General features: G+C 38.6%; 1 protein-coding gene across 10 annotated transcripts in view; it reads right to left on the bottom strand.

Annotated features, from left to right (window-relative positions):
• The window catches only part of LOC144198740 (receptor-type tyrosine-protein phosphatase delta-like), a 123,719-nt gene that overhangs the window by 21,949 nt on the left and 75,942 nt on the right, over window positions 1-25,828 (bottom strand). For 3 of the 10 annotated variants that reach the window (XM_077719916.1, XM_077719917.1, XM_077719918.1), the window contains 20 exons: window positions 21,800-21,945; window positions 20,926-21,067; window positions 15,937-16,125; window positions 14,913-14,921; window positions 12,664-12,681; window positions 11,067-11,177; window positions 8,891-8,902; window positions 8,161-8,430; window positions 7,143-7,252; window positions 6,683-6,880; window positions 6,269-6,394; window positions 6,039-6,186; window positions 5,816-5,961; window positions 5,547-5,691; window positions 3,979-4,281; window positions 2,832-3,025; window positions 2,708-2,734; window positions 2,078-2,195; window positions 694-1,281; window positions 263-357 (listed from right to left, as the gene is read on the bottom strand). In XM_077719916.1, coding sequence (XP_077576042.1) covers window positions 263-357; window positions 694-1,281; window positions 2,078-2,195; window positions 2,708-2,734; window positions 2,832-3,025; window positions 3,979-4,281; window positions 5,547-5,691; window positions 5,816-5,961; window positions 6,039-6,186; window positions 6,269-6,394; window positions 6,683-6,880; window positions 7,143-7,252; window positions 8,161-8,430; window positions 8,891-8,902; window positions 11,067-11,177; window positions 12,664-12,681; window positions 14,913-14,921; window positions 15,937-16,125; window positions 20,926-21,067; window positions 21,800-21,945 — 3,095 coding nt within the window. The remainder of the gene's footprint in view (window positions 1-262; window positions 358-693; window positions 1,282-2,077; window positions 2,196-2,707; window positions 2,735-2,831; window positions 3,026-3,978; window positions 4,282-5,546; window positions 5,692-5,815; window positions 5,962-6,038; window positions 6,187-6,268; window positions 6,395-6,682; window positions 6,881-7,142; window positions 7,253-8,160; window positions 8,431-8,890; window positions 8,903-11,066; window positions 11,178-12,663; window positions 12,682-14,912; window positions 14,922-15,936; window positions 16,126-20,925; window positions 21,068-21,799; window positions 21,946-25,828) is intronic. The other 7 variants (XM_077719919.1, XM_077719922.1, XM_077719920.1 and 4 more) reach the window with 5 other exon arrangements.

The following is a 25,828-nucleotide window of genomic DNA, read 5'->3' as shown; positions in this document are numbered from 1 at the left end:
TCATATTCCTGTATATTCGTTAATGTTGCCAAGTGTCAGGTTTTACAAAGAGCTAATTCAGATTATGCCTTTTCAAAAACATATATTAAAATTTGAAAGTCACATTTAACATGGCAATGTATTTCGCAATATCAGATAACATTGTCACAAAATACTATGCCTTTTAATGTGGTTAAAAGGAAAAACAAATGACAATCTAATGAATAATAGCAACCATTTTTTGATTGATAAAATGCATGTGTTAATGAAACAATGGACTTACAGTGAATGGCTGGGTAGGATTCTTGTCTCGGACCTCCCAAGACAACAGAACAGAATTCTTCATGGCGGCCTTGACTCTGAAGTTGGTGGCAAAAACTATGGAGTAAAAATGAGAGGAAAACAAACAAAACATCAAAATAACTAAAAAACATTTTTCCTAACCCCTATTAAAGGGCATAACTGCATATTATCCTCTAGTACAACCCATCTAGAATATTTGCTTGGACAAACCCAAGCATCTTACCTTTCTTTGGGAAAAAGATCTTTTGTCTAAGAGTACAGCGACAAGACAATGAAAAAGGACACTTAAGATGTTTCTAGAAGTGCATATGATTGTGTGTATGTTGAAAACTAGGATGAAATCATTTAGAAAGTATGTGTGGTGTCCTGAAAGATGAGGATGAGTTGTTAGGCAGTGAACATTGGTCCTACCTTGGTCTAGCCGCTGCGTCCTAAACTGGACACCGGGACTGTATGGCCCGGGCCCGACAGCCGTGAACGCGCACACCCTGACATCATACACAGTGTCGGCACTCAGACCCTCCAACAAAACACTTGACCCTGGGGTGGGCACCACAACTTCTGAGGAATTACCCCGACTGTTTATATCTTTGTAGAGCACTGAGTACTTGATAATTTTTCCGTTTTGCTCAACAATCGGCACTGATTTCCATGTCACACGTAGGGAATTGGCTGACAACTCCTCTGAGATAATATTTTCAGGGTATCCATTTGGGGGGCCTTCAGCAGTGGCTACTTCTTTAACAGCCTCCTCTCCATATCCCATTTTGTTACGGGCAGATAGACGGAACACATAATTTGCCCCCTTTTGTATGTCCACTGCTGTGTAGCGATTTTCTTTGGCGGGGAACTCCACCACCGTGAATGGGAGGACGTCGACTCGGCCAAAAGTGAGGCGGTAACCCAGTAGTGGTGTGGGAGGATTTTGGGTTGGGTACCATTGAAGCAGAGCGGTGCCAGTGTCAGTTGCGCTCACCATTAGTTTGGGTTTTTCAGGCACTACAAAAAGGAAGAAAAACAGCATGAGGTGAACGAAAGTGATTAAATTGTAAACATAGATTTACTGTCTTAGAATCCGTCATTTCACTTTTATTTTGAAATAAAATGTAATGCATTTTGCATCAAAACTGTTTACATCTTTGCGTCCTCTTGCTTTATCGCATATAATTCAATTATTGAACACCACCAAGGTGCTTAAGGAAAGAACATTCAAAGTACAGTAGGACCTCTACTTACAAATGTCTCTACTTATAAAATATTCAGGTTTTGAAAAGCTTCTAAGGGAACATTTAATTCCAAGATACAAAAGAAATTCAAGTTATTATACACCCCCCACAAAAAACCCAAAATCTAACGTCCCCCGAAACGTAAATACACTTCTGCTATCCTGTATTTTGTTTTTAAATTGGCATGATAGATTTTCTCTCCCCTTGGCGACCCCCCAACGCCACGTTGGCCTCCCATTGGCTGACGGCCAACACCCTTCTTGGCTCTCATTGCCTCAGAGAGACCTGCGTCGCCACGATAATTTTTGTGTCTTTCTTTGACCCTATGGAGTTCTAACATGGTGTTTCGATATTTTTCCGTGCTTAGTTACACAGAAATATTTGCCTAGCAGTTTTATTTGCAGAAGATGAAAATCACAATGGTACTGAAAACACACACGACTACAGAATGGGATCCAATCTTGAGACCAAATCCAATACTGTCCAATACTCCAGAAATAGTACTATCCAAAATCATTAATATTTCTTGCACTTAGTTATTAATGAATGAATACATTTTTGCAACTTACGCGGCAGAGCAGTGCAGACATTAACAGGTTTGCTGCGGGCACCATCTCCCTTGGCAGTGTAAGCTCCTACTGAGATAGAGTAGGAGGTGTCTGCCTTCAAGTCTCCAAGAATCGTATCCTGCAAGACAATAAGCGGTTGTACAGTGTTGGCAACTATCCATGACCTAAGGTAAAAACATAAAAATCATTCATAAAAAAAACTAAATTTTCCCCCTCTGACTTAGTAAATAGTGCTCTGGGGAAAAGAAATACCAACAATTAACAATACTAATTTTCGTTTTTGCTTTTAACTGAGACCAATTTTGGTTTTGACATTTAAAAAATACAGTATACTAACTTTTATTTCAAAGTATTTTTCAGGCATAACTTTAAATAAAAGACTGTTTAAATATTTTGTCAAGTCTAACTCACAAACATGGTGGGTTTTAACAAAATCTGTTCATCTGTTGAAGAAATTCTAATTGAAAAAAAAGTGCTTAGCTGCGATCACATTATTGACTAAACAATTCCCATTCTATATTATTGCCATTCTAGTATTATTATGATTATTCTATGTTCTTTACGAGCCACTGACACATAAAATGCGTAATATTTTCACATTTTAAGAAGAATAAATAGATATTTACTCACATATTGAATAGATTGGTCATATTCCCACTGGATATTGATCGATAAAATAAGCACAGAAAAGATACAAATATTAATATAAGATGAAGGCATTATGCATTAAACTCAATATTCTGGGAAGTTATACCTGCGAATCCTCTATAAGGATGTCCTTGATAGAGGGCTGACCCTGAGGCTCGCCGTAGTTCATCCTCACGTAGTGCACTTGGTAGCCTCGGATTTGACCGTGCTGCAGCTCAGGGGCTGGTGCTCGCCATTTCACCCTAATGGCTGAGGCGTTCACTGCCTCTGCGTCCACCCCTCGAGGAGGACCACTTGGAACTATAAATGCATTTTGGGATAGAGGTCAAGGGTCACTGACGTTGGGCACTCAAGTATTCTTTTGGATTAAAAATAGATTGGTAGTGGAAAAATATACTGTAAAACTGATGTAAAAATGCAGCCACCCAAAAAGTCTAATTTTAAAATCATGTCTCTGGGGGGGAAAAAAGGTCAAAATAGTAGTAAAAAAAATATATATATATGTGGGTGCTTCAGGAAAAACATGGAAAAAAAGCAGTGACGGATAAGAAGCAAATGTAGAGAAAGATAAGAATGGCAGATAGAAAAGGGATTTGTCGCCACGGGCAGATAAACAGTGGCAGACAGTCAAAGAGAAAATATTGTTATCAAGAAGAAAAAGGAAAAAAAACATCTCTTTTGCTGCCAGGAACTACACTCTCTCCCACAACACTAAAGCCAGTGTTATTGGTGGAATGCAGAGTGTATCGACCATTAAGTAGGAATAGTCAAAATAAAGCTTAAAATAAAACACCATTAGGGTAAAAAGACCCAGGTCATCAGATTAAAACACATTAAAAACAGATGTCAAGGTGTTAGGAAGTTGGGAGGGCAGTCAGACGTGAGGAAAGGCCAAGGTTCAGCCAAGTTATGGTGGGTTATTTGTTATTCCAAGAAGAGGAGATCCCAAAATTGGGATTTGGGTATAAAAAGGTGCAAAAGACACTAAAAAAAAGAGAACAAAAATGAGAGTGCAGACAAAAACAGCAGCAAAGGGAAAAGGATTGCTGCGGATGGATAGAAAGCAGTAGTTAGGGAAGAGAAAGGGTTTTTTCCCCCAGATTTGGTGGTTGTGCAGGGAAAAAAGGGAAGGTGCTGGAAAAAGTGATCTTGAACACATTTTCTAGTTTGATTCAGGTGTTTGGAGCTTTTTTTTAGTCGTATTAGTATAGCAGAGGTATTGTAGCCATTGATAGCGGTGGATGGAAACATACCATCTTCCTCGGTGCAAATAATCAGCTGTAAACTCTCAGGTCCATCGCCGGCTTCCGTCTGCGCCCGCACTGTTATTCCGTACTCAGTCCATTTTTCAAGGTTTTCCAAGAGATACGGAGAACCTTCCGTAGGAATGCCGTCAATCCTTTTGGATGTTTTGTTGCTCCCAGTAGTGGAATACTGGATGGTGTACCCCGTAATGATGCCGTTCTGAAACTCCAAAGGTGGTGGTGCCCAACTTACCAGGATGCTGGTAGAGGTGGGGCTGGTGCATGTTATGTCCTGGGGAGGTGCTGAAGGAACTGATTGGCCGGTTTTGAGGAGGCAGAGTTGGAATTGTTTTGGGTAATTGTAAGTTGGTGTTGTGTGTGTAAGTTGTAGGTGGGGTGAGGTGGAGGAATGGGGATGGAATGGAGCAACACACAAGACAGAGAACAGAAGACAAAAAAAACATAAAATGAAAACAAAACACTGGAGAACAGAAGCTATCAAGAAAAAAAATGGTCCTTTGACTAAAAAAGCAAGATGACGGAACAAAGATACTGAATGATGAGTGTTGACTTCTGTTGGACTGACGAAAAGAGAGTGAATGACTTCGAAGTGATGCATCACAAAATAGACTGACTAGAGCTTCGAACAGACAAAGAACTTACTTGCTCTACTCAAATCTGAGCAGCTGATCCTTGGTGGACAACATATCTCCAGCTATAAAACTTCTGACTTGCATAGCCACGCTTAAACTGAACCTCTTACAGACCTCAAATTGATAGCCAACTACAGTAAAAACTTTCAATGGCTTTAAGCCAATTAGGAAAGAAAAGCAGGTTTTGGAACTCACATTTGACATTTGTTGAAATACCAAAGCTGAGGTCAATGTAAGTTGGAATTCAGGTTGGCTTATTTGGAACAATGCAAATTCCAGTGCCAATTATCATGATAATGTATTAAACATTTCTTCTGCCAGTTTATATTCTTTTGAATTTGCTATTTGTTCACTTTGTGTGCATTTCACATATAATATCAATCAAAGGCTTGTTTGCACTTTTTAATGAATTGAATTGCCAAATTTTAATTAATCCATTGATTTTTCTTGTAACACATCCTCACAAAAAATGCTGGGAGTGCTAGAGCCTATCCCAGCCAACAATGGGGACTAAGTTGGGGATATCATAAATTGGTTGTCAACCAATTGTAGGGCACAAGTAGACAGACAACCTCTCCAGCTCACACTCATAGCTAAGGACAATTTAGAGTCCAAAATTGACCTACCATGCATGTTTTGGGGAAGTGGGAGGAATCTGGAGTACTCAGAAAAACCCACGCAACATGTAAACTCCACACGAGGATTGAAACCTGGTTCTCAGAACTGTGAGGCCGATGCACTAACCAATCCTCCACAAAATTTAGTTCCATGCAAAAAGTGGCTATCCATTTGTTTGATCTGTAAAAATGTCTGCCTTCTACTAAATGCCTTCCAAGTGATATTTGTACATTTTGCATTGCTCAAATAAAGCCCAACTCTTATCACAAATCCCAAACACACACTACATTATGCAGCTTTACTTACGCGTCTGAGGCGTGTCAATGGAAATCTCGTTGGTATATGCACCAATGCCATGTTTGCTATGAGCTGCCAATTGGAAAGTGTAGGCTGAGAAAGGTTTGAGGTTCTTCAACAGGTAGGAGCTTGTTGGTTCAAAGGTCACTTTCTTCTGAAAAGCACAGAAACGCAGTACAACATTTTGTTAAAAAATGATATCAATATAACAAATTCTGTTATCAGTCGATGGAAAAATATCCAAAGAATGAGCATGCGCACTCAACTTCCATCCTCACCTCCTCTGTATCATCTGCTCGTCGATAAATCAGTTCATATCCTGTGATCTGGTTGTCTGGGCCACCCTGTGGTGGCGCTATCCAGGACAACAGGATACTAGTCTCAGATTTGGCTTCTCCTCTGAAGTCTGATGGCTGGGATGGGACTATACAATTCAAGAACAGAGTAATTTTGAACCTATTTATATCTTTAGGTGTCATATTGAAAATGTAGATGACTTACCACCAGTTTTGGCAATGATCTGAAGATCCTGGGAAAGAGGGCCATCTCCAACAGAAGTGAAAGCCAACACTCTGATGTAATATGTCTTGTTTGGGGTCAAACTCTGAATGGTAATGAAATTGGCACTCCGGACCATCTGCTTCTCCCACTGCATAGAACCCATACATAAGACATTGTATGAAAACAAGTAATGGCACCAATTAGGTAACTGTTCAGCCACAAACAAATACCTGGTTGACTGGCAGTGTGTTGTCTGAGGTGTAGTATACCCGGTAGCCTACTACCTGACCGTTTGGTTCTTCTGGCTCATCCCAGTGGATGATCGCTGTTGTGGTACTCAGCATGCGACCTCTGACCTGAAAGCCAAAGAGCAAAAAAATAAGATTGGAACCTTTGCAACTTGACTAAAGTCAAGGTTAAATAATATGTTCAAATATATCAGGAAAACACATCATCATATTCTACTATCAAACAACAGGATGCGATAAAGTAATTGGCCCATGACATCTTGATAGGGGACATATAACAAGGGTCACATTTTCGAATCCAACAATTTGTCCCAACAAGGCCAAGATTTAATGCACAATGAATCTATGATCTTGTTTATGATGGCTGACAAATTGCATTGAAAGCATTGCCCTTACTTGTCGGGGAGGTGAGGAGGGCGCCTGCTCTGCTGTGCGAGCTTCCACCACTTCGCTGGAGGGACCCTGGCCAATGGTGTTAACAGCTGCCACACGGAAGTCATAATGGGAATAAGGGCTTAGGCCACCTACACTATAGCGAGTGGTGGCAATGCCATCAATCTCTTTATAGGGGTCCTCGGAGCCTTTGGAGCGATGCTGGGGCAAGAGAGAGTTCATCAAGATATAAAGTAAACACAATAACACACAGATATTAAACAACACAATTTGATTTATGACACAAACTGAGGGGTGATGATCTGTAGATTAAGTGTTGATCACACAACATTGCACAAATAAATGTCAGCAGAGGGAAACCACACACCGTGGATTGCTATTAGCATTCTGTTTCGTTTTCACAAACAATTCCTATTGATTCAAGTGACAATAGATAGCGTGCTTTTGTGTAGCTGTCACTTACTTGTATGATATAATAAGAGACAGGTTCTGGGTTGCCAGAGTCCCAGGTGAGAGTGATACTTGTTGCAGTTCGCTCAGTCACGACGGGTGTGCCAGGAGCCTTTGGGAGAGCTGAAGGGATGACAAGGTTGATTTATTGGCCCTTGAAATTGAATACAAATGTGGATACAATGACTATGAGTAATGAAAAGAACCCAAAAGATTTACTAGGGAATCACTTAGCCTTCAAGTTGAAGAAAACTTAAATAAGTATTGCTTCTCAAGTGGTGGAATATGACATACTGTAAGTCACAATGCACTGATACTCCAAACACACAATTTTAACTACAGTAACTTATTGGTATCCTTGGTGGGTGTGAAAGTAATTGTCATTATAGTTATGAAAAGAACCTGTAATATTTGTTAATTTTATCAATTTAAAAAAGAATCATAATATCGTGCATACTATAAAGATGGCTCAATCTTTTTATTTAAATCCAGTAGAGCAAATTTGTCAAGTACTGCACAATGCAATTGTTATCTTTAACATGACTTAAATTTTTAGCAATATTTTGTGTGAAATATTTGTATCTGGGTCCTGATTTAAGTTGTTTTCAAATACTTTAGCAATGGCTTAATATTAAATTTGTGGCATATTACACAACTTTCTTTTCATGTACTAGGGACAAGGATAAGGACATGGTGCAGAGTTTTGAGAGCCATTTTCATTCTACTAAATGGTGAAGTTTCTCAATATTGTTACAATTTTCCATTCCTCTTTTCGTTCATTCATCAGTAAAATACATTTTTACTTTTGAACACATTTCTTATGGAGAACTAACTTTTCTTGAGGCTATGACTTCTTGTATCTTCACAATGAAAAATGATTTTTTTAGAGTGCAAAAGAATGAATGATTGGAATGGAAATGGATAAAAGACTTCCAAGACACAAGGTCAAACTTTTGCCTCTGCACTCACTTCTCTCTGTGTAATCAAACCGCCCCCCCCCCCCCCCCCCATTGATACAAAGGCAAACTCACCCTTCACAATAATTTGCGCCACTGCTTCGATCACGCCGAGGGTAGACATGGCAACACAGGTGTAATTATTAGACTGTCGCACATCCGTCAGTTCAAGGACATTACGGCCAATGGGCATGTCATCCTCTGGGGTTAGATCCTCTGCTCCAAGCATCCACTTTACATAGGGCATAGGTGAGCCTACTGCCACGCAGGTGATGTTGACGTTGCCCCCTGGCATGATCTCACTGTCCGCCGGGGGTATAGAGAACCGAGGGGGGACACGACGTACTGGGCGACAAAAGAAATGAAAACAGAAATTATAAAAGGAAGAACCATTAGATAATAAGCACAGTGCTGTTATGGTTAAGTCAAGTGGCAGCACAGTGGATCACAATGAGGACGTCTGAATGTGCTTTCCCGGTGCTTTTAATTAAAATTTGGTGGCAATCCGAAAGGACTGCAAACATTCCGACAGTTAGGTAAGTCACCATTTGGGCGCATGTGATAGGGAAATGTTTTATTCATGTTGTTAGCACCGGGAAATAAATATTTTATGCATGAAAATATGAATGATACCCACAAAAAAAGAACAAAAAAAGGCAAAGCAAAATGCACGTGCACTCAGGAAAATAACAACACACAGCACATACCAGGCAGAGAACATCAACACAAATGGCATCTTGATGGAAAAAAAAGAAACACTCAATAAAAAGATTCAATAGAGTCACACTGGCTTCACAGTACCAACCTTCTCGGAGCTCTGCCGAGGGAGTAGGGATAAAGCGGGGGAGGTGAATGGAAGAGGGGAAAATGGCCAATATCAGAGAAGAGACAGGGAGAGAAAATACGTTAGACACAGGAGCATGGCAACAGACAAGAGGGGAAGCTCAAAAGAAGAAGGAGGAAAAATCAGAATCTGTAGAGGCACAGTTTGTCGGTGAAAGCCCTTCACAGCCTGTCAAATGCTCACTTGAATGCGCCACATTTTAGTCAGCCTGCAAGTGCTAGACACACACCACTGACTGTGTGTGTGTGTGTGTGTGTGTGCTTACACTGTACATTTGTATATCTGGTAGAGAATGACATGAATTTGACATGTTGTACATTAGTTATGATTGTTTTTTTCTTATCGCTAGGGCGAGCAGCAATTTAAATATATAAATGTTGCCTGTTTTTCTTTTCTTCTTTCCCTTTTTTTTTGGGGAGTGAGGAAATGAGCAAAAAGGCCCCAGGATTAAATATGTCTTCAAGACTTAAACATTGTGTGAGAATGCGTGCTTTTAAAAAGCCCGAAGAGGTGAGGAGACTGTCAGATTTTGGCTAGAAACAAGAAGAGTCCTAACCAGACGATGATTTGTTTTCTCTTGGAGGTCTAAAGGCTAAGAAGGGAGGGCAGAGAGATTAATAGCCTCAGTAAAAATACTCAGCCCTCGGTTAACTCTGTGGAAAGATGACCCTTGTTTTTGGAAGCCCTCTCTTTTATTGCTTGGCAGTGAATTGGGTTAAATGATACAGTGATGTGTATCTTGTAACATAATAAAAGATCTAATTTGATTAACACACTATCTGGAAACGTCGAATACAATAAACTTCAATCTATATCATTTATAAGGTATATGCTAAGTATGTTTTTCTAGTCCTGGTATGTATATTACCTAATTTATGACCTTTTCTTCCATCACAAGTTACTTAGCCTATTATTATATTGTGGTATATTTATTTATTGGCTATTTCTACAATCACCCAGCTTATTAATATATAAAATTGACTTTATTTATTGTTAATTATTTCTCTAACATTTCAATGTGAATGCTGTGAAGGCCATTGAATTCTTATGATGGGTGATATAAAGCTACACAAAATGACAGGACTTGAAGTTACTGATAAGTAGATTCATTTTTTTTCCCTGGAAAACAGAAGGTTTCTGCTTATACTAACTTTCTACCCCTCCTCTTGACCAATTTCTCCATGACAGCAGCAATTATGTTGTTTTGGTTGACTTATTTGCTCCAATTATATTTTCTCACTCGACAATAGCGTTTGCTTTCTCGTGGGTTTTGTGCTAAAGACATTAACGTGACACAGAATGATGACTTACTGTTAAGGTCGTTTCAAGGGAGCTAATTTATTTATTTATTCAAGTAAATAACACACATTGAGGGTAGAATCCAGCTCATTCGAATTCTACTTTATAGCTCTATCTGCTCTTTATGTGTGACCGTTCACACTGCCTTTTCACTTTGTCACATCTCTGTGCAGTCCACCACATCTGTGTGCAAACTGGCAGCTTACACATGCTGGATTTACATTATTCTGTGGGACTGAAATTTGGAACCTACCCTTCCCAACACACACACACAAATGATCCTCACAATTTACGCAAAGACGTATCCATCTTCACTTTTTTTCCGCTTTTACGAGGTAAGGTCAAGGGGGATGCATTTTAGGATTTCTCATTATTTTAACATATTTTATACTTATGCATATAACATGCACACTCACACATACTAACACACGCACACACCCAGTTATACACGTATATACTGTTTATAGTCAGCTTCCATGACTATTGGGTATATAGGCAATATTGAGATACATTACGCTACACTCATTTGCTTTCTCTGTGAGGTCTAGCAGGAGTACAACACTATAAGGAGCTAGTGTGGTAGTCTTAGTTACCATTTACTACCTTGGATTTACACAAGCACAGTACAACAATTATTTATGATAATTTATAATGATTTAAAAAAAAATTAAACCAGGTTAGTGGCTGCATACGTTCCATGCATATGTACACAGACTGCAGGTAAACCTGACATTCTCAGGCTAATTCAAGGCTCATTATTATTATTTTATAATTTGTTGGGCTGAATTTCAATTTTTAAAAATGTAATCCTTCTATGACATCCATAGTATGATCTTACCTCGAACATAGAGGTTTGCTGGGGTAGAATAGCGAGTTCCATCACTGTTGGTGGCAACACATTCATACTTGCCCTGGTCAGATTCTTCACTCATTTCAATCTGCAGTGCCCCTGAATGCAGGAATGAGGAAATAGAAAATATACAGAAAGGAGGACAGAGACACACACACAAAAAAACATTAACAAACAATGATCAAATGCTCCATAATCTCATATAAGACAGGAAAAATAAAGGAAAATGAATTTGGATATCAGCAAAAAGTGAACTTGGTGGAGGAGAGGGCTAAAAAAAAAAAAAAAGCCCGTACAATTAGGACACGTTTGTCACTGTCTGCAAAAATCTCCTCTAAACAAAGGTCAGCATCCTGATTTAGAAATGACAGGGAAACAAAAAGTCCATCAGAGGGGATATGGTTTTTCATGCAAGACAGAAACAAATAAGCCAAGCAGTCAACATGTTAAGGAATCCTGTCAAAAATATCATTTTCAAAACTGCTCGAAAATTGAGATGCTGTTATCACTTTCAAAACCATTGACATGGCAATAATACAACCCTGACTTTTTCAGATCCACCAATGGGATCAGGAGTGTGATGTCATTAAAAAGCACACCCAATAAAAGTGGTGGAGAAATGAACTGGTCTTTATTAAGGCCAACAGATATTAAAAACAAAACAAAAAACGACATACGCAAAGCCTTTGGAAGGGGGCCGATGCTTTCTCACTCCCTGAAAGTAGAAAAATTGTCAAAAAAGTCAACCAGAGGTTTTTTTGGATGGTGTTGAAAGGCAAAAAAAGCGCCCATAAAAACTTTATCAAAAAAGTGGTTGTTTGGGGCTTTTTCTCAGTAATGAGAGAGAAGAGAGAAAGCAATGGTTGTAAATAAAACAAGAACTCATGGAGAAATGTGTTTGTGTGCATCTGTGTGTGTGTGTGTGTGCAAGCAAAGTGATATTTGAAAGCGTGTCTTTGCCATCTGGACATTTTGGGTTGAGCGAATAACAGCTGGGAGGGAAAAGAAAACTGGGACATTTGATTGGGTAAATATAGAAAAGGTGGAAGAAAAGGGGGCGGGATCAAACTTAGGTCAAGACCGCCACCCTTCTCCATCTCAAAAAAAGAAAAAGAAAAAAAACAGGTCACCAAAAAAAGGAAAAAGCTAAGAAAACATTGACATAGTCAGCCTAAACTATGTAGGGAACATCAATAGACACCATGCTTTAGATTGAAGGAGGCGCTCAGTGTTAGAAGCTAATTGATATTAAGGTGATGAGTACAAAAGAAGGATCACTATATGATGATTAAGGTAGCAATGGAATTTGGTTAACGAGTGTGAGTCTGAGATGATTATATGGATATGGATAAAAGGGAAGGTGATTAAAAGTCATAGTATAATGAATTGCTCGCTCAATTCCAATCCCTCCCTCTCCTTGCTCCTCTACCCACTGCAGTTGTGAAGCAATTGGATGAGTGGTTACCACAATGGCAACACACATATTCACTCATCCTGAGCTGCTTTCTACATTGGTGCAAGGGGAAGCAGAGGGTTGGAATGGAATCAGGCCACTGTGTCACGTTGGTCCTCCCAGCAGTCTTACCTCGTATGGGCGTGCCACCTGAGTGGGCAATGAATGCACGAGATTAGAGAGGGAGAAGAAGAAGAAAATGTTAGTGCCACAGGAGGGAAAGGGGGGGGACAAGGGAGGGATACTGAAAGAACTGGGGGTAGTAACTTGGAAAGAGAGAGAGAAAAAATAAGATATAACTAAAGAAAGAACAAGCTTAAAGAGGCAGCTTGTAGAAAGACAGAGTGACAAAGCTATAAGGAAATGGGTTATTATTGAGCGGGCTCCATTGATTTGTAGCAGGGTAGTAGATGTGGATACACTGTCTAAGACTAAGAATGCATTTCACGCTGGTAATTAGCCTACTCATGTCGGAAGAGCATCCAAATCAGTACTCTGCTGCATTAATATGGCCTCTGGTGTTTTTACTTTTAAATGTGTTTCTGTGTTTTTTAGGGGAGATCCCAACCGCCAATGTTTTTTTACATTATTAGACACATGATTGGCCTAAATCTTCCTACATTAAAGACATTTTCGATGATCCGAAACGTCAGTTGAGATGATGCTCCAGTGAATCAGAGCGTAACATTCACTGCAGTCAATTTAGACAACAAGTGAAAGACAAATCAATAATTAACTTTGAATTACTTGATTTATTAAATTATCAAACTTTTCACTGCTTGATTGAGTCTGTGGATTTATTTAGCTCGCAAAAGATAGTACAACTTAAATTAATCATGAAACATCAGTGGGTCTAGTTGGAAATGTAGCTGGCCTCATTTCATATGATTCTTTTCCACCAGTAAATGGTATTACCTACGTACTCTTTATTGACCAAAGTTCCAGGTTTACTGCTCACTCAGACTGGATAGATTATATTTCATTCCAGTATCAAATTAAGATTTGAATACATACTATATGCTTGAAAACTGCCTTCACTCATGAAATGTATGTAGTACGTATATGAAATTCAGTTTTCTTTATTGACTCTCTATAGTACTCTTTATTGACCAAAGTTCCAGGTTTACTGCTCACTCAGACTGGATAGATTATATTTCATTCCAGTATCAAATTAAGATTTGAATACATACTATATGCTTGAAAACTGCCTTCACTCATGAAATGTATGTAGTACGTATATGAAATTCAGTTTTCTTGGTATGTAGCACTAAAACGCTCTACTGCGTCTACTTTACTACATCCGTTAGTTTATTTACTCATGTTGCTTTCAGATAAAATGTTTCTCCTTATATAGCCAACAGCAACGTCGAGAAGTAAAGATGTAGTTTATTGGCATGTCTCCTTTTCAATGATCATGGTTTTTAGTTAATACTACCTTGGCCTAACTTGAAAACTGATTTAAAAAATTAAATTATAACAGAAGTAGTGTATGTTCAGGATTCATTCATTTGTATCGCTTATGGTGAGGGTCTGAGGGGTACAGTAGCTTATCCCAGTTTTCAAAGGGCAGTACACTCTGAATTGCTTGCCACCCAGAGTGTCAAATAGGCATTTTAAAAGCTTTGCAATTTCAGTTATAAAATGAAGGAAGTAAAAAATGAATATTTAACACATTATTGTCTTTCTACAAGTTGATAAAAAAGACCGTGGGAAGTTTTGTTTTCCCGTGGACTTGTATAGAAAGCCAGTTGTAACAAGGTTACCCACACAGGCTACACTGTAAAGTTACTGTCTAGAAGTCTGAAATTGAGTAGTCATTGATTTTCTTACAGTGTCTCCGCTCGGGGTCTACCTAACAGATATCAAGAGTTGATGACTTATTGACTTGAAACTGTATATGGTGGAGCGGGGGAAAAGTAAGTAGGTGAGTGAATAACAGAGTGAGAGAAGGAAGGTATAATTAAATCAGTGAAGGGGTGGAAAAGAGCAAATTGGCAAGTGTAAGGAGAGTATTCACTACACAATTCCCTGGATGTGAATAGGTTGCAGGTGCACAGGTGAAGGTGAGGCCAACTACTACATGTGTGTCTTGGGTGACAAAATGTGAAATACGAATGCCCAGGGATGCGTGTCTATATACTGTAGAGTATGTGACATTTCATGTAATCTGTATCCAATTTTCAATCAAGAATTTGATCAATAGCATTTGAGTGTCTATGTGCTTGTTTGTGTCCAATATAACTGTTAGTAAAGTGCATGCCATGCGTTTTAACGCCTTGATGTTGTAAAGGTGAGCAGCAGTAGGAACAGCAGCAACATTAGTGAAAGGTATAAAGAAGAGTGGACAGTGAGGGTGTGGACCTCGGGACAAAAGCACTTACCAAAGGACTCTGTGGTTAAAAAGATACAAAGAGAAAAGAAACAGCATAGACATGGCATTACAATTGGTCCATTGATTTCACACTGACAAATACTGGAACACCCAACCCCCAAAAATCAATGGTATATTATTCATCTATGACATTGTTAACCTTATTTTTGACTTATATATATATATCAAATATGATAAACAAATGTTTAAAGTATTAGCTTTGCAATTCTTTTAAACAAGTTAATTAAACTTGGTAAAATAAAAGGTGTAGAGGGACTTCGGGGTTGAGCCAGCTAGTTTAACAAGCAGGTATACAAGCATAGTTTTTTAACCCAATCAACAAAAAAGCAAAGAGTTGGGAGACTAATCACAAGAGAAGGTTGTCCAGAGTTGTTCCCTGGACGTCTGTAGCAGGAAGGAACTGAAAAGACTCATTTTGGGTTTGTACACTACTGTGGCTACAAAAAGTATAAAGTTTTTGTTTATCACAAAGTATCAAAAATGATTTCTCTCAGATTTTCCAAGAAAAAGAGACTTAGTTTATTTAATCTGATTAGTCACAGCAGTGAGGTCGTTTGGGCTAGGCAATTCCTTTAGAACAAACCACCAATACTTATTACTTATTGTTTGTCAGTTTCTAATTTGTTTATCTGTCAAAAAAAAGTACTATCACTTTAGTCAAAAAAAAAACCATCTGGTAATGGTGATTTGCACAGGAAGGCCTCAGAATGTTTGGAGTAAAATGCAGAAAGTTGGGACTTTTCACTATACAATCCAAGAAGAATTCCCAGGGATTGGCAACTATCCAAGGCAACTCATAGCAACAGCAGCAGAAGCATCATCGGCATCAGCATAGAGGGACAGCAGGAAAACACGACCAAAAAAAACCAACCCACAGCAGGAAGTGTGTGGAACAGCAAAGTTCACAAAAGGCGAGCGGTAATACAAAACGGGGAATATTAAAGCCCTTAAGGTGGAACGAAAAATGGGAATCAAGGGAGAGACAGGAGATAAAAGACAATGTAAATAGTTACCTGAGCGCAACTGCTTGATTCGTCCATTGTTATTGGATGTGTTGACTGGCAAGAAATCTTTGAACCAGGTAATTTCTGGGTCAGGGTTTCCACTAGCCGCACAGAGCATAGTGGCAGTGCGAGAACGCTCTACCACTTTCAGCTGGGGACCCATATCGATGGTAGGGAACCCTGAAGGCAGCTGGTCCTCTGTAAAGATTAGAAACATGCGTCAGAACAAAGGTGCCCACTTTGTTGCTTATACCTGTTTATATAAGCCTGCAGGTTATCCACACACAGTAGGATTAAAAAGCATAGCATCACATTCAGGATAAATCAGGATGAAATATGGATGGAGATATTATGGCTTCATCCTTGGGGAAATTTTACACAAAGCCTTGTGTGGGGATTTTCCTGACATCATAACATCACATTGTTATCCCTGCTCTTAAAATTACTAGAGCTTACTTGATTACCTACTGGTTTATTCAAAGAAATGGACAGAAGGTTGCCATTGGGAGAGATGAGGGGCTATGGTTGAAAATAATTGGGTATGTGTTTGTCTGTGTGGGGAGGGGAGATAATGTTAACATCTGTACTTAAACTTTAGAGATTTGAAGGTGGTCCACATAGTGTTTTACGCACATAACATTTGGATGAACTATCAATTAGGGTACTGTATATATTTTTTTTGGAAAATGTAATGCTGATAAGTCGTGAATGACAATACAGCCAAAGAAACAGCCTTTATGGTCTTCTACTTGTTGATTTTAAAATGTATTTTTACTTTGGCAATCCCAATGCCCTGTTAAAAGGAAAAAAGTACAGAATCCCTTGTGATCTTTTCCAACCACATCAAGCCTCATTAACGGGAAATTCTAGCACTGAACCTGGCCAAGGAGATGCTAATTCTGGTACTAACCCATCGAACTGCAGCCAGCGGGTCGTGAGACAGTAGCTTTGAAAGGGTATATGCATGTGGCCTTTTAACATCTCCAATTTCAATCAATCACAACACCGACAAATGGAAACAGGGACATAAAAACCCTAAGCTAACAAGATGAGGTGTTTTGTGACGGCCAGCACGTGTGGTTGGGCGGATAAAGAACGGCTATACCTCCAACCCCCAAACAATGAAATTAGATGGCAAGACAAACAACGGAAAGTGGTGACAAAAAATAGAAAGTCGGACAAAACAGAAAGACATAAAGCTAGATGGAGCACAGGGGATGGAATAACAATCGTGATTCTTTGCACTTTCATTATGCAAACACTTACTTCAAAGAAAGCCCCTCAAAGGCAGCAATAATGCATTCTATTTCATCTACCTGGAGTGGGACAATGCTCAATAGTGAAGATGCATGGTTACATAAGCTCCTCCCTGTCATAACCATGTGTTTGTTCAGATAGCCAGAGGGCTCTAAGCGCACACTTGGTAGGAGAAAATTGCTTCATTAATTTAAATATTAACAGCTGTAACAATATTAGGTAATTTTTAATGTGAATAATCGACCTCATTCTCAAATCTAGCGGTATTATTATTTAATGCAGTATTTTATATTGTTTATTGAAGTATATTGCAGCATTCTATATTGAATATTGGAGTACGTATAATGCAAGGCTAACTATTGGAAGAGTGGAAGCCAAATATGAAGCAGATCCGTCTGAGGACTGATAATTGGCTGACAGATAGATTTCTGTATTGAAATTGAATGTAAGATATGACAGGAAAAAAGACATTTTTAAACTTGACAAGTGTATTTGATTTTTTTTTACCTATTATCGTCTCTATTTCATACTTTCCTTTCAAAATCTCATTAGATGTGTATCTGAGGTATCACTGGAATTTGCTATTGATAAGATTATTATTCATGGAAAGTCATGTCCAGGAGCTTCTCGACCGCAGAGAAAGTAAAGGTTTTATCTGGACATGACATGGTGGCCCCTAGCAAAATGATTTTGAAAAAAAAGTCCTCCAAAAGGTAGAGTGAGGACACTAGCACGTGCATAATGAGCTATTTGTCATCCTTCACAGGGACAAGTGTAAAGCAACACCAAAGGGGTGGGGGTAACGCCTCTGTTCGTTGAGGTCAGTGAAGTCGCGTAACCCAAAGCTCCCGTGTTGACGGAGTAACCCACTGTTTCATTTGGATGCACTCCCACTTTAGTGTTTCCACTGAGCATAAGCCAGATAATTTCACAGCTCATAGGCAAAGTCAGCCTCACAGTCATGGGAACTGCCATGAAAACGGCTCCATCTGCTTTATAGGTGATCCAAAATGAAATGAGCCCACATGTGTTAGCTAGATTTGTCATCTGTAAATTTGGAAGACTGCATCGCTGGGAACAAAAGCATCAGGAGGTGTGAGTATAATAAGTTTTCCATACTGCATCTAATATTCTTAACAGAAAAACAGCATGTGGGGTGACACAATAAAATAAAGGCCTCATTATCATATCCCATTTCAATAGGTTTGACAATTTCCAACTGCATTACTTTATGATGTTGAATTTGTCTTTAACTTTAGTAGACCCAAAGGATTGAAAGAACTTAGCTTTAGAAGGAGTCAGAAGTAGCTCACAGATGTGAAGGTACATTGCTCTATTGTATTTTACTTCAGACACTTACCGCAAAAAAGAAATGATTTAATAGTAAAACAAAACGCGACCAACCATAACTTATACATGTAAGACAATGTTGAGTTGGGCAAGGAATATCAAGTAAATATGGATGAAATATTGTTATGACTACAAACTTTGGCTAAAAATCCAATAGTAGCCAAAGAATATGGACATTCATTCTCACACCCATAACCAGGGGCAATTTATATTCTGGATTTTAGAGGAAACCAGAGTGCCAGGTGATAACCCACAAAAGCAGAAGAGAATAAGCGAACTAAACACAGGGATGACATACCTGGGATCAAACCCAAAATCCCAAACTGTGAAACACTAGATCACCGGGCCGTGATTATATTTTAGATTTAGATTATCCTTAAACAACACACCTACTTCGTAAATAAATACTCTACAAGGGGATCCTATAATGGGTGATGCTCCTCATTTCATTGTTATTTCCGCCTTTACCAATCACAACCATAAGTGGAGACCAGAATTTCAAGTGGACAGGTTGTAATCCTTAGTAATTATGACTGTTGACTTTAAAAGTCACTCCTCTAAATACACTCTGTCAATGTATGGAGGTGGGAGGGAGAGAGAGCACATTACTGACACATCTGGGCATCTACAAAATGTGTGTGTGCTCCAAGTCAATAGGATGCTGTTAGTAATTCCCATGTGGCTTCTTCAGAACAACAACAAGAACAACAACAAGAACAACAACAAGAACAACAACAACAATTAAGACTTCTCAGTATATAAGACTAGTTTTAAAAAAAGAATGACATGTGTGTACTTAGACACACGTTCGTATGAACCCGAGTATAGTTACTTTGTCTTCTGGGTGAAGATTGTAAAAGAGAAGGCGTTAGTCTACCATTAAGGGAGGCAGGGAAATCTAAAATAGAGGCATAAACGACACTGCGGGAATGCATACAAATGTGCATGCATCAGCGATTGCACACATATACACACACACACACACACGGCATGTGATGACGACAAAGAGCCCACAAAATGCAAAGAGCTATCTGATGTGAATAATTTAAACATTTGAGGAAAAGCATGTGGAGCGAGAGATGAGTATGACAAAGAGAAAAATAAGAGGAGTTTAGATGGAAAAAAATAAAAAAGATGATTCTAAATTGTACTTCAGGAAGACAAAATAGCAATAGGAGGATAGAAACAATAGGCTGCTCATCTTTTCCTTCCACAAGCGTGGACTATTAAGGCAGGCGATGTGATTATCCACACTTGAGCGGCTTCACTCGCTAAGACACTCTTGAGCTTCCAACTACCGGTGCATAATGTTCTCCTAATGGACTCCACTAACACTAACATCACCATCTGCATTAATGGACTGCTGCTAACACCAACAAAAGCATATAGTGTAGCGGAGGCAGCCTTTACACTTATTGACTTCTAAATAGATCCTTCTTCCGAGCTTTTAGCGTTGTCAGCAACAATATTTCTAATTTATAATCTATGACTATCCACGAGAATGGAAATAAACAAAATATAACTGATTATCCACTGGAGGAATGATTTTGCATGAAATTGTAACTTAAAGTAAGGTTATCCCTGCATCTTGAATTTACTAAATTAGGAAAACAACTGTCAAGAACACCTGTCTTCTATGAAAGAGCCAGTTTGTTTGTTCTCAAGTGAATGTGCAGGAAAAAAATCAGTGTTCGTGAAGAGTGATGTAGCATACAGCACAATTGATAAATACATTTTTCACGACATTGAAGAATTTCAATATGAAAAGGCCCAAGTTTTCGGGGATCCTTTCAGTAAGGGAAGTAGATGGAGAAAAATAACATGCCCACGCTATGGGGTATGTGCATCACTGTCTTCATTCATTTTTCAAACTGATTATCCTCACAAGGGTAGCAGTAGTGATGGAGCCCATCCCAGGTTATTGGGATAGTACTCACCCAAGGATGGTCCTGATAGTATCCCAAAATGTACTTTCTGAATATAGACCAATCATAAGCCAGTGTGCTTTGTTTGTACAAATATCAATGGGCTGGATATATACAAAAAGAAATGAAATGAGCGATTTAAAAATATATATTTTTGATGTCTTAATTTGGTGTCTTGAAATATTATTTTGGAACATTTCAACATATCTAATGAATGATAATAGAATTTTGATCTTATAATTTAATAGATGGAATAATTAATTACGAAATGTGAATATTTCATCTTACTTGTTATTGCCTATTTATGTACACTGCAATATGTATTAGAGTGAAATCTACAAGGTAAAATACATAAATAAACTGATTGTGTTTTTCTTTTGAGCTTTTGACTCCTCTCCAAAGCTTTAGATTTGTGCTTGGTGGCTGGCTGCAAAGTCATTTTGTTTGTGCGGGTGATGCCACTGACCTCGTAGCACACTTAGTCTGGTGGAGGCGGTGAGCTCTCCAGCCGAGTTGGAGGCGTGGCATTCGTAAATGGCCTCATCTCTGGGGGTCCTTAGGGGCTGGATCCTCAGGACCGAGCCAGACCCATCGTCAAACTCAATTACCTGGATGAAAACGAAGAGGAAGATACTGTTTTATGCTTATGAAATACAAACTTTCAGCTCAATCTGGTGAACACTATAATAATTATTACCTAAATAAAGGTGTAAGGATAAAATAAGACTGTTGCTCATCCAAATTCCTACTATTTGCAGTAGTAATAAAGTCAATTAATAGCAGGAAAAAATCTCTTCACCTATTTTAGATTGATGTCGTATAACAATCAACTGACCGAAACCAACTTTTGCTTGTCATGTTTTAGGAATCTCTGATGTAATTTTAATGGGATGGTTACCTTTTGGTGGTTTGGACTATTTGGATTAACATGCTATTGGAAATGATTACTACATGTAATATTGGACATCAGGATTTTGAATTCTAAGAAGCATTTCGTTGAATGAAATCCTGTACGAAAATCAAACATTCCCACAGTCACTCCCAATGGAAAGGATGGGCTTAATGAGAAATACACAACAGGGTTACACAGTATTTTATGGATTAAAATGAAATTAATTTCTGCGATTGAATCACAAACCACTCGGGTTGTGGCATTTTTTTCCATTGACTTCAGAGTAATAAGTGACCAACTGAAAGAGGCAAGTGTAGCGGCTACGACTAATTAATCATTTGTGCAATTACAAATGTAATAAATGCTGTACTCTTAATCATGAAACCAATGAGCGAGCAAAACATTTCAGAATTTTCCCAGGGTTTAAGATAAGTAGAATCATACATACCTCAAATCTCTGGTTGCTAACTTTTTTGCCTTTTTTGTTCCATACAATCTTGGGTTGTGGCTCGCCAGCGGCTTGGCACACAAACGATGCTACTCCGCCTTGCACTCCCGTCTGGTCTTCTGGGGTTCGGGTAAATCGTGGAGGGGCTGTGTGAAAATAACCATTAAATAGTCATTGTGCGTATATAGTTTGTGTTTTTTGCAGGTTGAAAGTTTTGAATGACAAGCAAATCACATAAATCAATCAAGCATTACTACAGAATCTCTATTAGATATTTACACATTCATCCTTGAGGGATTATTGTATTTCTAAAATGCACTCAAGCATCAAATATACTGACATACTACTGATGTACTGCTATAATCTTTCATTTGAACATCTGCAGCACTTATGTTTGAGTGACTGCACTAATAAAAAGAGGCGAAGGCTGTTTAAATCAGAGCAACCAATGATTCAGTCCCAACATCTTCTTTAGCTTTAAAGGAACAACAGTCGTGAAAGCAATGGCAGCTTCGGCAGGGTTGGGTGGTGACAGTGACTCTCCCAGTAAGCAAACCTCAACTTTTCAAATAAAACTATACTGTCCATTTGGCAAGAATGAGACAACCCCTCCATCACTATTAGTATTCGATAACAGAGCTTTAAAGGAAAGAAGTTGGAAATAAGTTACGGTTTATGACTGTAAACTCATTCCTGAAGTACCCCTATACTGAGAAGCAAAGCTTTGTGAGTACAGTACGTGTGGATGTTTTTTTTTCTTTAAAGTGTCTTATTTGTTTTTTTGTGTTCTGGTTCCACCATGTTCCTTTTTCTGCTCCGCACTACCAAAGAAGCTTAATATTTCTGGGCCATAAAGGATTTATAAAGACTTACTTCTGACATGACCACTAAAGCCCCCTCGTTCTAGGGATGCCAACAATATCATAACCACTGCCTCGACAGGATTGTGACATCATGACATCAAAAAGATTGGGCACGTCAGTCACGGCGCGTCATCGGCTGCTTGCCTAATGGCATTCCCGCCAAACCAGAAAATCCCTACTTAAGGGCTTAATGCCAACTGCCCTGACAAAGGGAGAGGAATTGCTTTTTGCTGTATAAAAAGGAAGACGGTATAGTGGCTAAGCTTTGCAGGGAGTTCTGAAATCACAGGAAGGACCGAACAGGAGAATGTCTAAGATAACAGGGAAGATGGACTGATGGAGAAAAGACTCAAGACAGAAATCGGGAAGAGAAGAGAAATGAGGCAAAATAGTGAATGTCGATTAACCTTGTTAAAATTCAATGAATGAACCTCATATCCAGTTGGGATGGAATAAGAAAATGGACAAAAACTGCAATATTTTTGAATTCGCAATGTGTACATGGTCACAACTGGCTTACATATTTTACGAAACATTAATTATTTATGGAACACCACGAGCTTAATTTGTATGAACAAAAATGGCAACAAACCTGACTTGCCAACAGTTATGGAAGTTGATTTACTAACCTAGCACAAGTACTGCTTTGCCTAAGACACATTTGAATGTCTTATTTTGCATTTGAAAGGCATTGACAAACCATCATAAAAACTGGTGCCTGTGCAGGCAAAAAGGAGGAGAAAGGTAGAACTTTTGTCCAAAATATAAATACAAATTATCTGACTTGGACCAGTCACAAGATGAAATATAAGAGCATATAGCCATATACTTGTGACAACATAATTCATTATATGGATTCTTTGTAATTGCTGACTTTCGCAAAAAAACTGAGCAGAAAGATCTTTTATTTAAATTAAAATGTAATCATCTTTTGTTTTCTCTTCTACTGGTTACAATTTCATTATACTTTGCAATTAGAATTATCTCCAAAATGGTAGAACCCATTAAAGATTCCCAAAGTTACTTTTTAGTACCAAAAGTTAGCATTCTGATGAAGGACTAACCATTTTAACTATAATTAATAAAGATTGTACAGTATTATATTAAATGTTGGAACTTATAAAGAACCATTTTGGAATGAACTATAGAGAGATTGCAAATGATTACTATTCATAACTCCATTAAAAATTATGTTTTGTCACTAGTAGTAAACAACTCAACTTCCATTCCCTTAAGTGGAGTTCCTGGACCTCTAATAAAGATTTCAGCAACACAGCTGATTTTCACAGACACTCTTATTTTTTTTTTTCCACCAGAATAGTATTCTCATTGAGAGGTTTTGCCATTATACAAGGACCATTAAGATAACACGCTGGGCCTAAGGAAACTGTCGAGTCCATCTCTAATTTAACTCATCCAAAAATGATACAACAGATTGACTCAGTAGGGAAATAAATAAATAAAATCTAAGATTCAGCCCCAAGCAGCCTACGCGCAAACAGTGCATTAATTTTCTGGGATTCATGTGCCAGTGAGCAAATGTGCATGCCCCCAACTGAGTGATAGTGAACAAGAGACAAGAGAAAAATGAGGAACGGTACAGTCGCCCTCTTAATCCTCTTGCTAATCTCTTCCCCACAAAACAAATGAAAGTGTAAAGCCCAGTCATGGCTCACTAAAAGAAACGGAAAACCCTTCCATTTGTTATTTTTTTCTATCTGACACCGTATCAGACTCCCCTTCATTCATGATGATTGTTTTGAGTCTCCCCTCAAATGTTGCTTTGCTCCTTACAATGTTCTAAAGATCCTTTGCCACTTCATCATGTCTTTTTTGCACTGCAGCTGCTACCTCTTTCATCCTCCTCCTCCTCGTTACTCTTTCTTCATCTCCTCCCTCCATCTCTGGGGTGTTATGTAAGTCCTCCTGTCACATTGACTGACTTAATGAGGGGAGGGTGTGTGTAACCGTATGCTCTTCTCTCATCTCAATTCACTCTTCCACTTTTATCCCCCTCCCCCGTTCTTTGTTTATGATCTTCTCCCATTTGCCTTTCGTTACCTTTATCCTTTTCTGCCGCTCTGTAGGAAGCGTGTCTCATGCAAAGTAATGGACTCGATCATGGATGTGAAAGGGCAGCAATTGGCTTGACAAAGGGACACTTAAAAGGTCCCTCATTGAGTATTTTACTTCCTCGGTATGACCCAAGACAGAAATGAGGGCAAAATTACTGAGTGGTCCCGCAGAAAGAGATTTAGATGGAATTAGACGGCGCCAATCACTTCTTCATGTGTTTGTGTGTGTGTGTGTGAGTTTATGTGCGTTTGTATGAGCTCGCTTTGGACGACTGGAGGAAGGATGGCCTACATAAAGGTCGGCATATAGTGGGATCTGATTTACACAGCAGATGGCGGGGATTACAGAGTCAGCTCCCTGTATTGAACAACTTTTTAAAGTAAAGATGTGTGATAAACCTTGATCCCAAGGTAGAACACTGACATTTGCTAACATAATTGAGTTTAAGGCCAAAGATAAGTAGTATCATAAAATAGTCTGCATTCATCACAACACAAGATAAACCCCACTGTATATAAATGATAATCTAAAATGAGATGTTTGAAGTATTTAGTTACAGGTCAAGTTCTCAGATATATATTTTTTGATTGGTAGCGTTAACAATTGTTCACATTTTCTGCATTATTAAAGTATCACATGAAAAATGTAACTGAATCTAACCCCGCAAAAATATTCTACACTAAACTTTAAATTACATGTTATGCATTGCGATTTTCTTTATAGCATTTACAGTTACTTTTAATGCAGTCTGTGTTTTATCTAAGAATAAACTTTTATTACATTTCAATGAGTGTTGGGATTTCTTAGGATATGTTCTCACTACATTACGCACTGATTACTGTGAATCTTTATCTAAAATCAACAACATTTTATGAGCTGCCTGAGCCTTTCAAGTCTTTACTAAAAACGCATGAAGAAAATCGTATCCTAACAAGTAAGATCAATGGCCACAGCATCATAAAATCATCCCAACGCGTCCAACCCCTGTGTATCAAAGTAAAAAAAAAAAACAACATTACGACCCTTTGCTTCAGAGCTTATAGTCAAGCTTTTAATTTGCTTTTACTTTAAGGAAGTAGAGGACCCAAAT

This window comes from Stigmatopora nigra, chromosome 6, assembly GCF_051989575.1.
Source record: "Stigmatopora nigra isolate UIUO_SnigA chromosome 6, RoL_Snig_1.1, whole genome shotgun sequence".
NCBI lineage: Eukaryota > Metazoa > Chordata > Actinopteri > Syngnathiformes > Syngnathidae > Stigmatopora > Stigmatopora nigra.
Note: the sequence above shows the minus strand (reverse complement) of the source record. Positions and strands in the feature narration are given on the sequence as shown.